This window comes from Heterodontus francisci, chromosome 3, assembly GCF_036365525.1.
Source record: "Heterodontus francisci isolate sHetFra1 chromosome 3, sHetFra1.hap1, whole genome shotgun sequence".
Classification (NCBI taxonomy): domain Eukaryota; kingdom Metazoa; phylum Chordata; class Chondrichthyes; order Heterodontiformes; family Heterodontidae; genus Heterodontus; species Heterodontus francisci.
Window position 1 is genome coordinate 110,076,583 of NC_090373.1, and position 15,850 is coordinate 110,092,432.

General features: G+C 44.1%; 1 protein-coding gene across 3 annotated transcripts in view; it reads left to right on the top strand.

The window, feature by feature from the left end:
* fam184ab (family with sequence similarity 184 member Ab) overlaps positions 1-15,850 on the top strand; it is a 228,215-nt gene that overhangs the window by 61,020 nt on the left and 151,345 nt on the right. For all 3 annotated transcript variants that reach the window (XM_068025446.1, XM_068025447.1, XM_068025448.1), the window contains exons 2-4: positions 657-1,505; positions 2,829-2,964; positions 9,291-9,472. In XM_068025446.1, coding sequence (XP_067881547.1) covers positions 657-1,505; positions 2,829-2,964; positions 9,291-9,472 — 1,167 coding nt within the window. The remainder of the gene's footprint in view (positions 1-656; positions 1,506-2,828; positions 2,965-9,290; positions 9,473-15,850) is intronic.

Consider the following 15,850-nt stretch of genomic DNA (forward strand, 5'->3'; position numbering starts at 1 on the left):
TGTTAAAGTTTGCAGACAGGTCGAGAAGGGAAAGTGTACCACAGTGGCAGTCACATTGAATGTCATTGGTGCCTTTGGTTAGGGGTATTTCAGTGCTGTGGCAAGGGTGGAGATCTGATGGGTAAAATTGAAACATGGAGTTCAGGGAATGTATGCCTGAATTTAGGAGGCAGCAACACATTCAAGGACTTTGGAAAGGAAAAGGAGGTTGGATATGGAATAGTAGTTTGGAAGGTGAAGGGTGGTTATTTTTTTGACAACCAGGGTGATGACTGCAGATTTAAAAGGGAGCAGGAGAGTACCAAAGGAAAGGAAACCATTTACAGTATTAGTTAACTTGGGGACAAGGAAGGGAAGTTCAGTGGTCAGTAGTTTAGTGGGAATGGGTTCGAGAGAGCAGAAGGTGGGTCACATAGATCAGATGAGGTTGGAGAGGGCAACCTTGGACAGGGGAGATAGAAAGAAACTAAATAAGGTAGCAAGTTCAGGGCTAAGACAGCTTTCTGCAAGGCAGTTCTTTATACCTGTTTATCGAGGGCAATCAAGGTGTAAACACTCTTGTACTTCATTAAATAATAATTCCTCTGATTTGCCATGAACAATGCTATGCCTGATCCATTAACCTTATAAATATATTGTATATATTTTTTTTGCAGGTGATCTATGCTTTGAATACTAAAAATGATGAACATGAGGCTGCTATCCAGGCACTTAAAGAGGCCCACGAGGAAGAAATGCAACAAATTTTTGATGAAACAAAAGTGAAGATTCTTCAGTACAAAGGTAAAATCAATGAGGAAGGTGAACTACGGAAGAGAATCCAGTCCTTGGAAGAATCTGTGGAACAGCATGAGCAGATGAAACAGCAAGCACTCGCAGAATTTGAGGCCTATAAGCAGCAGGTTGAAGCCTCACAGCTTGTTACAGAGACCCATCAAATGCAAGGTGTTGCGATTATGTCTAGAAATATCCAAGAAATTAAGGAAAACTTTGATGATAAGTTACAACAGTTTATCCAGTTAGAGTCCCAGTTTGGACAGGATAAACAGCAAACTCTGGAAGATCTGCGGGCAGCTCACAAGCTAGAGATCCAGAATCTCTTGAGGACTCATCACAATCAACATGAAACTTCAAATAAGCAACAGGAGAAGTTACAGGAACTGCTCAGATCTGAATTAATTGCTACGAATAATAAAATTGAAGAACTTACACTTGAAAAGCAAAAGCTAGTGGAAGAATTTGAAGCTAAATTGAGCAAAGCTCAAGCCTTTTATGAACATGAGATTGAAGCCTTAAAATCTGAGCAGACAGAGGAAAATTTGCATCTATGGAAACAGAGGGAATCTCAGCTCAAGATGGAATTTCAAATCCAAGAGACTGCTTTGAAAAAGGCACTTGACAAGCTGAATACAGAATTGCAGATCACTCAGGAGAATGCCAATCAAATGAGAAACAAATGCGAACAGTTTCAAGGAGCATTGAACAAATCAGAAAACCACGTACAAGTAAGAGCTAATGCAAATGATTAGATAAGGTAGATGTAAAGCACTTGGTGTCCAGATTATTTTTTTGTTAAACTACAACCCAAAGCAAGGATGAATATAACCCTGGTTATATCTGAACAGGTCTGCTGTTGGAATTTAGGCCAGTTTTTTTGGTTTATGCACTGATAGGTCTAATGACATAGCTTCGAGGCTAAAAATAGAAGTTCTGCCCATACTATTTTAAATGTCTTGGTCAGTAAAATGAATGTTGTGAATCATGTTTGGATTGTGTCATAATACAGTAGGGGGGAGTTTTTACACTGCCTTTTTTAAATGTAAAAAATCCTTCAAGAGGGCAAGACTTAACATGGCTGGATAACTTTTGCACAGTGAGGAAAGAAAATTAACTTTGTGTATTGCCTCAGTGGTATCATTAGCTTTTTTAAGCACTCGCCAGCCATCCCCAATAACTTAAAAGCAAAATACTGCAGATGCTGGAAATCTGAAATAAAAACAAGAAATGCTGGAAATACTCAGCAGGTCTGGCAGCATCTGTGGAGAGAGAAGCAGAGTTAGCGTTTCAGGTCAGTGACGTTTCATCAGTTCTGAAACGTTAACTCTGCTTCTCTCTCCACAGATGCTGCCAGACCTGCTGAGTATTTCCAGCATTTCTTGTTTTTATCCCCAATAACTTGGTTAATTAAGTCACTGCACAGTGTAGTACTAGTTACTCAGACCCAAACATCTCAGCTTTAAATTCTCAGGCTGTAATGGGTTTGCTGATCTGACTGGTCTGTGGGATCTTCCAACAATATCTGGATACTGAAACCCAAGAGGTGGCCGCAATATCAAACGCTAGAAAATTGCAAATGGTGGGAAAAGCTATAGAGACCATGTTTGCTTTTCTATAATCAACATGCATAGGACTGTTCGCAAGTTAGCCAGGCATATTGTGGTCTGACAGGACATAATCCTGTAAGGTAGTGGGGAGGCTGGGATCTAACAGAATGCATCCCCGAGTAGATTTTTGTCTCCACCTCCACTGGACCTTCCGAAAGATTGGCAAGGATGAAGAAAAAAGCTGCTTTCTCTGATGTCCCCTATCTTTAAAAGATGCATCTGCCGAGCAATGCAGATATGTGCAGCTGGAATGGAAATTACATGTAATTGTCATGGCTGATGTGTGGCATGCAACTTTTAAAATTCACCACTTTCTTCTGAACTTCCTTTTTGATGGAAGTCCATGCCTAGTGTATGTAATATATAACAATATTGAATTCCGAACCGGGAGCCCAGTTGTAACAAATGATCTTTTCTTTAACAATATGGTGTGTATTCTTTCAGATGCTTCAGCAACAGCTGAAAGACGGTCAACAGAAAGCTGATGGTACTCTTACAAAACAAAAGCAGTTCGAAGATGAACTCGTTGCTTGTAAAGATCGTATTCAACAGCAGTCCACAGAACTGCTACTTAAATCAAGTAGGTCCACCTTATAGTTAAACCCTGTTAATTAAAAAAAATACATTTCAGCAGTTCGATTCACTCTAATTTTCTGACTTTTGCTAAATAATTTTATTTGAAGCAGCATAATGTATATTGCAGAGGAAAAATTGCCAGGATTTAAAGGATTTGCTTCATAATGTGGAAGAAGACAGCTACAGTTGATATAAAAAAAATGTTTCCATTGCATTTGCATAATTTTAGTGTTGAAGTTCAAAACTCTAGATGGGGAGGCGGTGGTGGAGTGATAATGTCATTGGACTAGTAATCCAGAGGCCTAAGCTAATGCTCTGGAGACATGGGTTCGAAACCCACCATGGCAAGTGGTGAAATTTGAATTCAGTTAATAAATCTGAAGTTAAATGCTAGTCTAATGGTGACTATGAAACTATTATCGATTGTTGTAAAAACCCATCTGGTTCACCAATGTCCTTTAGGGAAGGAAATCTGCTTTCCTTACCTGGTCTGGCCTACATGTGACTCCAGACCCACAACAATGTAGTTGACTCTTACATGCCCTCTGAAATGGCCCAGCAAACCACTCAGTTGTATTAAACTGCAACAAAGTGTAAGAAAAAGAATGAAACCGGTCGGACCACCCGGCATTGACCTAGGCACTGGAAACGACAACAACAAACCCAGCCTTGTCGACCCTGCAAAGTCCTCCTAACATCTGGGGGCTTGTGCCAAAGTTGGGAGAGCTGTCCCACAGACTCACATTGTCATACTCAGCGAATCATACCTTGCAGATGTCCCAAACACCATCACCATCCCTGGGTATGTCCTGTCCCACCGGCAGGACAGATCCACCAGATATGGTGGCACAGTGGGATACAGTTGGGAGGGAGTTGCCCTGGCAGTCCTACATTGACTCCGGACCCCATGAAGTCTGGCATCAGGTCAAACATGGGCAAGGAAATCTCATGCTGATTACCACCTACTGCCCCACCTTGGCTGATGAATCAGTGCTTCTCCATGTTGAAGACCAATTGGAAGAAGCACTGAGGATAGCAATGGCACAGAATGTACTCAGGGTGGGGGACTTCAATGTCCATCACCAAGAGTGGCTCGGTAGCACCACAACTGACCCAGCTGGCTGAGTTCTAAAGGACATAGCTGCTAGACTGGGCCTGCGGCAGGTGGTGAGGGAACCAACAAGAAGGAAAAAGCGACTTGACCACCTCACCAGTCTGCCTGTCGCAGATGCATCTGTCCGGTAGTATTGGTAGGCGTGATCACCACGCAGTCCTTGTGGAGATGAAGTCCCGTCTTCACATTGAGGATACCCTCCATCGTGTTGTATGGCATTACCACCGTGCTAAATGGGATAGATTTCGAACAGATCTGGCAACTCAAAACTGGGCATCCATGAGACGCTGTGGGACATCAGCCCCAGCAGAATTGTATTCAACCACAATCTGTAACCTCATGGCCTGGCATGTCCCCCACTCTACATTACCATCAAGCCAGGGGACCAACCCTGGTTTAATAAAGAGTGCATAAGAGCATGCCAGGAGCAGCACCAGGCATACCTAAAAATGAGGTTTCAGCCTGGCAAAGCTACAACACAGGACTACTTGCATGCCAAACAACAAAAACAGCATGTGATAGACAGGGCTAAGTGGTCCCACAACCAACGAATCAGATCTAAGCTCTGCAGTCCTGTCACATCCAGTCGTGAATGGTGGTGGACAATGGTGGGGAGGTGGTGGCGTAGTGGTATTATCACTAGAGTAGTAACCCAGAGAGCCAGGGTATTGATCTGGAGACATGGGTTCGAAACCCACCACAGCAGAAGGTGGAATTTGAATTTAATTAATAAATCTGGAATTAAAAGCTAGTCTAATGATGGCCATGAAACCATTGTCGATTGTTGTAAAAGCCCATCTGGTTCACTAATGTCCTTTAGGGAAGGAAATCTGCTGTCCTTACCTGGTCTGGCCTACATGTGACTCCAGGCCCACAGCAATGTGGTTAACTCTTACATGCCCTATGAAATGGCCTAGCAAGCCACTCAGTTGTACCTAACCGCTACGAAGTCAATAAAAAAGAATGAAACCGGACAGACCACCCAGCATCGACCTAGGCACCGGAAACGACAACGGCAAACCCAGCCCTGTCGACCCTGCAAAGTCCTCCTTCCTAACATCTGGGGGCTTGTGCCAAAGTTGGGAGAGCTGTCCCACAGACTAGTCAAGCAACAGCCTGACATAATCATACTCACGGAATCATACCTTAATGACAATGTCCCAGATACTGCAATCACTATCCCTGGGTATGTCCTGTCCCACTGGCAGGACAGACCCAACAGAGGTGGTGGCACAGTGGTCTACAGTAGGGAGGGAGTTGCCCTGGGAGTCCTCAACATTAACTCCGGACCCCATGAAGTCTCATAGCATCAGGTCAAACATGGGCAAGGTAACCTCCTACTGATTACCACCTACCGCCCTCCCTCAGCTGATGAATCAGTACTCCTCCATGCTGAACAGCACTTGGAGGAAGCACTGAGGGTGGCGAGGGCTCAAAATGTACTCTGGGTGGGGGACTTCAATGCCCATCACCGAGTGGCTTGGTAGCACCACTACTGACCGAGCTGGCCGAGTACAAAAAGACATAGTTGCTAGACTGGGTCTGCGGCAGGTGGTGGGGGAACCAACACGAGGGAAAAACATACTTGACCTTCTCCTCACCAATCTGCCTGCCGCAGATGCTTCTGTCTATGGCTGTATTGGTAGGAGTGACCACCACATAGTCCTTGTGGAGATGAAGTCCCGCCTTCGCATTGAGGGTACCGTCCGTCGTGTTGTGTGGCACTATCACCGTGCTAAATGGGATGGATTTCGAACAGATCTAGCAATGCAAAACTGGGCATCCATGAGGCGCTGTGGGCCATCAGCAGCAGCAGAATTGTACTCAACCACAATCTGTAACCTCATGGCCTGGCATATCCCCCACTCTACCATTATCATCAAGCCAGGAGACCAACCCTGGTTCAACGAAGAGTGCAGGAAGGCATGCCAGGAGCAGCACCAGGCATACCTCAAAATGATGTGTCAACCTGGTGAAGCTACAACACAGGACTACTTACATGCCAAACTGCATAAGCAGCATGCGATAGACAGAGCTAAGCGATCCCATAACCAATGGATCATATCTAAGCTCTGCAGTCCTGCCACATCCAGTCGTGAATGGTGGTGGACAATTAAACAACTAACTGGAGGAGGTGGCTCCACAAATATCCCCATCCTCAGTTATGGGGGAGCCCAGCACATCAGTGCGAAAGATAAGGCTGAAGCATTTGCAACAATCCAGCTCGAAGTGCCGAGTTGATAATCCATCTTGGCCTCCTCCAGAAGTCCCCAGCATCACAGATGCCAGACTTCAGCCAATTCGATTCACTCCGCGTGATATCAAGAAACGACTGAAGGCACTGGATACTGCAAAGGCTATGGGTCCTGACAATATTCCGGCAATTGTACTGAAGACCTGTGCTCCAGAACTTGCCACGCCCCTAGCCAAGCTGTTCCAGTACAGCTACAACACTGGCATCTTACCGCCCCATCAGTCTATCTCAATCATCAATAAAGTGATTGAAGGTGTCATCAACAGTGCCATCAAGCAGCACTTGCTTTGCAATAACCTGCTCAGTGATGCTCAGTTTGGGTTCCGCCAGGGCCACTCAGCTCCTGACCTCATTACAGCCTTGGTTCAAACATGGACAAAAGAGCTGAACTCAAGAGGTGAGTTGAGAGTGACTGCCCTTGACATCAGGGCAGCATTTGACCAAATATGGCATCAAGGAGCCCTAGCAAAACTGCAGTCAATGGGAATCAGGGGGAAAACTGGTTTGGAATCATACCTAGCGCAAAGGAAGATGGCTGTAGTTGTTGGATGTCAAACATCTGAGCTCCAGGAGCTCCTCAGGGTAGTGTCCTCGGTCCAACTATCTTCAGCTGCTTCATCAATGAGCTTCCTTCAATCATAAGGTCAGAAGTGGGGATGTTCGCTGATGATAGCACAATGTTCAGCACCATTCGCTACTCCTCAGATACTGAAGCAGTCCGTGTAGAAATGCAGCAAGACCTGGACAATATCCAGGCTTGGACTGATAAGTGGCAAATAACATTCGCGCCACACAAGTGCCAGGCAATGACCAACTCCAACAAGAGAGAATCTAACCATCTCCCCTTGATGTTCAATTGCATTACCATCGCTGAATCCCCCACCATCAATATCCTGGGGTTTACCATTGACCAGAGACTGAACTGGTCCAGCCACACAAATACTGTGGCTACAAGAGCAAGTCAGAGGCTGGGAATTCTGCACCAAGTAACTCACCTCCTGACACCTCAATGCCTGTCCACCATCTACAAGGCACAAGTCAGGAGTGTGATGGAATACTCTTCACTTGCCTGGATGGGTGCAGCTCCAACAACACTCAAGAAGCTCGACACCATCCAGAATAAAGCAGTCCACGTGATAGGAACCCCATTTACCACCTTCAACATTCACTCCTTTCACCACCAGTGCACAGTGGCAGCAGTGTGTACCATCTACAAGATGCACTGCAGCTACTTACCAAGGCTCCTTCGACAGCACCTTCCAAACCCGTGACCTCGACCACCTAGAAGGACAAAGGCAGCAGATGCATGAGAACGCCACCACCTTCAAGTTCCCCTCCAAGCCACACACCATACTGACTTGGAACTTTCTTGCCATTCCTTCACTGTCGCTGGGTAAAAATCCTGGAAGTCCGTTCCTAACAGCACTTTGGGTGTACTTACACCCCTAAGGACTGCAGCGGTTCAAGAAGGCAGCTCACAACCACATTCTCAAGGGCAATTCGGGATGGGCAATAAATACTGATCTCGCCAGTGACGCCAACATCCCATGAACGAATAATGAAAAAAGGTATATTACTATCCTAGGTAAGAGTTAACTTCTTGTTCCATCTTACGTTGAATGCCCTCCAATTTCTAAACACCTTGGCTTGAAGTTTCAACTCTTAGCAATTTTATGGCCAGATCACAGGATTTCTGAGATGAAGAAATGTGTATAGATTTTCTAACACCAGGAGTAGGGCATTCGGGCCATCAGACATACTCCACCATCTTGTTAGCCATGGCAGGTTTTTGTCTCTATTTTTTAATCCTCCAAACCCTTAAAGTCCTTTGTCAACTAATTTTCTCCTTTAAACACCGCAACTCATCCAGCATTTATGGTCTTCTGGGACAGCACATTCTGCACTCTCTCAATGCTTTGTGTAAAGGATTTTTTCTTGGATTCACTTTGAACTGTTTTGTTCTACTTGCAAGATTATGCCGTCTTGCTCTTATTGGAGAGTAGAGTCATTCCCTACCAGTTTTCTTCACTATTTTAAATGCTTCAATCAGATCATGCTTTAACACCCTGGAATGTTCCTTTCCTCTGATTCTGGCCTTTGATGCATCACCCCTTCCTTTTCCCTGTCATTGGCAGCTGTGCCTTCAACTGTCTAGGCCCGATGCTCTGCAATTCTCTCCCTAATTCCCTCTGCCTCTCCACCTGCCTCCTTAAAATTCACCTTTCACCAAGCTTTCAATCACTCCCTTCTGCCAAGCATATGATCACCCCCACTAATACCTTGTTCAACTTGGCATCCATTTTTTTCTGATTAAACCTCTGTGAAGCGCCTTAGGTCATTTCCCAACATTAAAGTTGCTCTATAAATACGAGTTGTAGTTACATGGCATAAAGCGAATTTTTTTTGCTTCATCTAGCACTTGTTTGTTGAAACCATGAAAATGCCTTTGAAAAGCGTTTATGCATGGAGTAAATCATTGCTGAATCTCTTAATATTTAAGCTGATAGATAAAAGAACATTTATACAGTGTCTTTCACAGCACCTTGATGTTCAAAATCACCTTACAGCCAATGGAGTACTTCTGGAAGTGCAGTCACTTATAATGGGGGAAATGCGGCAACCAATTTGTGCACAACAAGGTTCCATAGCGTATGATAATGAGCAGATAATCTGTTTGAGTGATTTTGATTGCGATATAAATATTGGCTAGGGCAATAAGGTTGCCCACGGTTTAAGATCTCATCTGAAAGACAGCACCTCCGACAGTGCAGCAGTCCCTTGGTACTGTACTGGAGTGTCAGCCTAGGTTGTGTGTTCAAGTCTCTGAAGTGGGACTTGAATCCACAACCATCTAACTCAGAGATGAGAGTGCTACCACTGATCCATTGCCTGATGTTGGGATCATTTAAGTATTGAAACACTACTCAGGAACAAATATAAAACTGCAGCATACTGTGCTTAGGTCACATTGGGACGCTTCAAACCACTCAAATGACCCATGAAGCTACAATCCGGGAGCTCGAGTCACAGCACTGCAGGTTAAAGGAGAAGTTGTCGCATCTTGAGGAAGAAAGGAATATCTTGCAGGACAACAACCAGACTTTGGATGAGCGACAGAGGCAGCAACTACTGGCCATTGAGAAGGTTGTGTTTTTTATTTTTTGAAATTTTTAAATTTCTGTTCCCATTGTAATGAATTGGACCAATAAGTAATGTAGCATTTTTTTGGAAGTGGAACAAATTACATAAAGTTCAAATTGATGCTGCTTAATCCTTTAGAATGTGGAATTTCCTTTCCTATGAAAATACATAAATATGGTTTATTTTAGGGACTAATTTGTTTTCTAAACTTTCAAAGCTGACTGTGCTAAATGCATTTCATATTTTTTGTCAGGGTGTTGCTAAGTATTTATAATTTTTTTCTCAATCTGTTTTTAAAACAATGCTTTTTCCCCTCCCCCCACCCTGCAGTGCTGAGTTTGATTTCATGTTTCTATGATTCTGTACATATCTCCTAAACCAGATGCTGATGGAGTGGGTTTCTACTGAGAGAAAGTAACATAGCAAGTTCAGTCTGTATAAGTTCAGTACAGAGCTGGAGTGAGGTTAAACCTATGATATCAGCCAGGTCGGCAGGTGAGAATTAGTTCAAAAAAGTTAGCATCTAACACTAGTTTAAGGATGTTTGCAGCATATAGGAAGTGGCATTTCATGAATCCTCTCAGATATTTTGTAGATTATGCATGCATTATGTGCTGGAATATTTTGTTAATTGAGTAGAGGAGGCATTTAGAAGTATAGTGAAGAGGCAAAAATCTCTAAAATAGTACACTCAATGGGAAGAGTATGGGGAAATGCAACCTATCAAATAGAGAGGGTTAAGGAAAAGGTTAGTGAAAGAAAGAATTGATGAAAGAGAAAAGTGAATAAAGGAGTATGAAATTATCAGACTGGCTGTATATATGTGAAAGTGCAAAGCAGTAAAAATAAAGTCAGAACTGAAGGCACCAATTAGAAGGAGGAGCATGTTGTAACCTTGATGGAAACTTAGCTTGAGCTGTGATCGTGCTGAGAGCTAAATATCTTGAACTATCACATTTTTCTTCTCCAGGCAAGATCAAGGAGGAATAAAAGGGAGAAGAGTGGCCTTTTAAATTAAGGACACGATTACAGTCATAGAAAGAAAGTTATCATTGGTCTGTTTCTAAATAAATATGCTGCATGCCTAATAAGAAAGGACACCTTTCTAGTCTGGATCTGGCTAACAAAGCAGGAGAAGTAGCTTTAGGGAATTAAGCAGGACAGGTGGAAGGGGTAGAAAGAGGGAGAGGTCCTGCAGGAAGATTTTAGAGAGCTAGGAAAGAAGTTAATAAACAGGACCTCGAATCAAAGGTAGTAATTTCTGGATTACTCCTAGTGCTGCGAGCTAGTGAGTACAGAAATAGGACAGTGCAAATGAATGTGTGGCTCAGGAGCAACCTGAGGTAGAGGAGGGCATTTGACAAATTGTGATCATAACCTAATTAGGCTCAAATTGAAAGTGGGAGAAAAGTTAAAATTAAAGCTGTTAGACTGGAAGTTAATTAACTTCATGGGATGAAAGGGGATCTAACTCACATTAATTGCTTGGAAAAATTGTCAAGTCAAATAGCAGACTAGCAGTGGGAATATTTCAAGACAAGATCGATGAGATATAAGTTAAATACGTTTTGTTCAGATTTAAAGTGAATGTTGGTTGGGATTCCATGAATATTTTGACGTTAGAGCAAAAACAAGTTTTAAATAGGCATATGAAAAATACAGTACTGGGAAAAGCACACTGATCCATTCAGGTAGTCATAGTGTCCAGGAAGTATTCCATGATACAGTCATAATTTCTATCAAATCACCACGGGAGAGATGTGAAATTTAAACAGAGCGGCAATGGCAGAATCGGCAGAGCGACAGGTTTGCGTCTGCCTGCAATGAATTTGGCCTAACCATCAGCCTCAAGAAAACGAACATCATGGGGCAGGATGTCAGAAATGCTCCATCCATCAATATTGGCGACCACGCTCTGGAAGTGGTTCAAGAGTTCACCTACCTAGGCTCAACTATCACCAGTAACCTGTCTCTAGATGCAGAAATCAACAAGCGCATGGGTAAGGCTTCCACTGCTATGTTCAGACTGGCCAAGAGAGTGTGGGAAAATGGCGCACTGACACGGAACACAAAAGTCCGAGTGTATCAGGCCTGTGTCCTCAGTACCTTGCTCTACGGCAGCGAGGCCTGGACAACGTATGCCAGCCAAGAGCGACGTCTCAATTCATTCCATCTTCGCTGCCTTCGGAGAATACTTGGCATCAGGTGGCAGGACTATATCTCCAACACAGAAGTCCTTGAAGCGGCCAACATCCCCAGCTTATACACACTACTGAGTCAGCGGCGCTTGAGATGGCTTGGCCATGTGAGCCGCATGGAAGATGGCAGGATCCCCAAAGACACATTGTACAGCGAGCTCGCCACTGGTATCAGACCCACCGGCCGTCCATGTCTCCGTTATAAAGACGTCTGCAAACGCGACATGAAATCGTGTGACATTGATCACAAGTCGTGGGAGTCAGTTGCCAGCATTCGCCAGAGCTGGCGGGCAGCCATAAAGACAGGGCTAAATTGTGGCGAGTCGAAGAGACTTAGTAGTTGGCAGGAAAAAAGACAGAGGCGCAAGGGGAGAGCCAACTGTGCAACAGCCCCAACAAACAAATTTCTCTGCAGCACCTGTGGAAGAGCCTGTCACTCCAGAATTGGCCTTTATAGCCACTCCAGGCGCTGCTTCACAAACCACTGACCACCTCCAGGCGCGTATCCATTGTCTCTCGAGATAAGGAGGCCCAAAAGAAGAGCAAAAACAAGTTTTAAATAGGCATATGAAAAATACAGGACTGGGAAAAGCACACTGATCCATTCAGGTAGTCATAGTGTCCAGGAAGTATTCCATGATACAGTCATAATTTCTATCAAATCACCACGGGAGAGATGTGAAATTTAAACAGAGCGGCAATGGCAGAATCGGCAGAGCGCATAAAACAAACACCAAGGACATCACATCACAAGGAGGTGGGGGTAAGTTGTAGGCAAATGTTTAATTTAATCTACCTATAATTTATAACCTAGATTAAGTACTTAAGTATTAAGTTTATTTCTGATGCTCTTGGATGGGGGTCTAATAAATAGAGACATGACAAGACACCTCCGATTCATCAAATATACATCCTGTGGCACATGAGAATTCCTGGACAACTGTATGTGCAGGAAGTGTCATTAGCCAGAGGAGCTCGAGCTCCAGTTTTTGGAGCTTGAGCAGCAGCTAACGTCAGTGCATCCGCAAGGTTGAGAGTTGTGTGAAAACACCTTTCAGGAGGTGACCACCCCGCAGCTTGAAGAGTGTGCGGGTAGAGAGAAAATGGGTGACTGCCAAGCAGACAAGAAGGGCCAGGCGGGTAGGGGATTCCCCTGAGTGCATCTAGCTCTCTAATTGGTATAAATACTGGTGAGGACAATGGTTCACCTGAGGAGTACAGTCAGAGCCAACTCTATGGCACCACGGGTAGCCCAGTTGTACAGGGTGGAGCGGAGGGAGGAGGAAGGTCAGAAAAGCAAGGTGACAGGGGATTCCATAGTTAGGGGAACAGACAAGCATTGCTGCCGTTGCAGACATGATTCTAGGATGGCATGTTGCCTCCCTGGTTCCAGGATCAAGGATGTCACAGATTAGCTGCTGAATATTTTGAGGGGGTTGGGTGAACAGCCAGAGGCCGTGGTCCATATCTGGACCAGTGACAGGCATGTTTTTGGGAGCTATTAAAATAAATTAATAAGTAGTACCTCAAAGATAGTAATTTCTAGATTACTCCTGGTGTCACATGCTTATGACTACTGAAATAGGATAATGCAGATGAATGTGAGGCTTACGAGATGGTGCAGGAGGGAGGGCTTTAGCTTCCTATGGAATTGGAAATGGTTCTGGGAAAGGTGGGATCTGTACAAGCCAGGTGGATGCACTTCAACAGGGCTAGGACCAATATTGTGGCTGGGAGGTTTGCTAGTCCTATTGGGGGGGGTTAAACTAGCTTGGCAAGTGTCTGGGTAGCTGAATGTAAATTCAGAGAGGAGATAAGCAAAGCTGGAAATGGAAGGTGGAAAATTAGTAATTGAGTGTGGAAGGCAGAGAAAGCAAAGATTCGAAAATATCAAACAAGGGAGTTGTTCAATGATTAATGATATATACCTCAATGCAAGGAGTCTATTGAATAAAGCAGATTAACTGAGGGCACAGATAGACACATGGAAATATGATATCATAGTTATCACTGAAACATGGCTTAAAGAAGCGCTAGAATGGCAGCTCAACATTCCTGGTTACACGTTCTTTAGACAGAGAGGGGGAAGAAAGGAAGGGTGTCTCATTATTGGTTAAAAACACAATTACAGCTGTGAGGGGGAATGAAATGCTCGAAGGACCATCAAATGAGACCATATGGGTAGAACTGAAGAACAAAAGAAAGCCATTCACTCTGCTTGAAGTGTGTTGTAGACCACCAAACAGTTAGAGGGAGATAGAAGAGCAAATGTGCAGGCAAATTTCTGAGAAATATCAAAACAATAGGGCTGTAATAGTAGCAGATTTCAACTACTCTAATATTAACTGGTATAGAATCAGTGTTAAAGATGTAGAGATCACAGAATTCTTAAAATGCATTCGGGGAACTCTTTAGCCAGTATGTAACAAGCCCAACAGGAGAAGGGGCAGTTCTGGATGTAGTTTCAGGGAATGAAGTTGGGCAGCTGGAAGGGGTATCAGTTGGAAAACATTTTGGTGGTCGTGATCATAATTCAGTTGGATTCAGAGCAGTTATGGAAAAGGACAATGAGCAGGAGTAAAAGTTCTCAATTGGGGAAAGGCCAATTTTAATAATCTAAGATATGATTTGGAAAACGTGGAGTGGAAACAGCTTCTTGAAGGTAAATCACTGTCAAGAGAAGTGAGAGGCATTCAAGGAGGGATAGGGAAGATTCAGAATAAACATGTTCCCACCAAGTAAAAGGATGACTCCCAAATCTAGAGTCCCATGGACATCAAGGATCATATAGGGCAGGTAAGGCAAGAAGTGGAAGCTTATGTCAGATACCAAGACCTAAATACTGCAGAAAGCCCAGAGTGTAGAAAGTACAGGGGTAAAGTTAAAAGGAAATTAGGAAAACAGCGAGAGGGCATGAAAAATATTTTCAAGTAAAATCAAGGAAAACCCAAAGATATTTTATAAGTACATAAAGCACAGAAGGATAACTAAGGAAAGAGTAGGCCGTATTGGACCAAAAAGGTAACTTCTGTGTGGTGGAGGAAGACATGGGCATGGTTCTTAATGATTACTTTGTGCCTGTCTTCACAAAAGAGGTTGTCAATGCAGACGTTGTAGTTAAGGAGGAGGAGTGTGAAATATTGGATAGGATAAATATGGTGAGAGAGGAACTATTAAGGGGGTTTAGCATCTTTGAAAGTAGATAAATCACCAGACCTGGATGAAATGGATTCCAGGCTATTAAGCATGGGAAGAAATAGCGAAGGCTCCGCCCATCATTTTCCAATCCCCTCTGGTTGCAGACATAGTGCCAGAGGACTGCTAACATTGTACTATTGTTTAAAAAGGGAGAGAGGGATAGATTGAGTGATTACAGGCCAGTCAGCCTAACCTTGGTGGTGGACAAACTATTGTTTTTTTTTATTCATTCATGGGATGTGGGCATCACTGGCTATGCCAGCATTTATTGCCCATCCCTAATTGCCCTTCAGATGGTGTTAGTGAGCTGCCTTCTTGAATCACTGTAGTCCATGTGAGTTAGGTATACCCACAGTGCTGTTAGGAAGGGAGTTCCAGGATTTTGACCCAGCAACAGTGAAGAAACAGCGATGAAGTTCCAAGTCAGGATGGTGGGTGACTTGGACGGGAACTTGCAGGTGGTGATGTTTCCATCTGCTGCTCTTGTCCTTCTAGGTGGTAGAGGTTGCGGGTTTGGAAGGTGCTGTCTAAGGAGCCTTGGTGCGTTGCTGCAGTGCATCTTGTAGATGGTACACACTGCTGCCACTATGCGTCGGTGGTGGAGGGAGTGAATGTTTGTGGATGGGGTGCCAATCAAGCAGGCTGCTTTGTCCTGGATGGTGTCGAGCTTCTTGAGTGTTGTTGGAGCTGCACGCATCCACGCAAGTGGAGAGTATTCCATCACACTCCTGACTTGTGCCTTGTAGATGGTGGACAGGCTTTTGGGAGTGAGGAGGTGAGTTACTCGTTACAGGATTCCTGGCCTCTGACCTGCTCTTGTAGCCACGGTATTTATATGGCTACTCCAGTTCAGTTTCTGGTCAATGGTAGCCCCTAGGATGTTGATAGTAGGGGATTCAGCAATGGTAAGGTGCCAGACCTGCTGAGTGAATCCAGCATTTCTTGTTTTTGATTCAGCAATGGTAATGCCATTGAATGTCAAAGG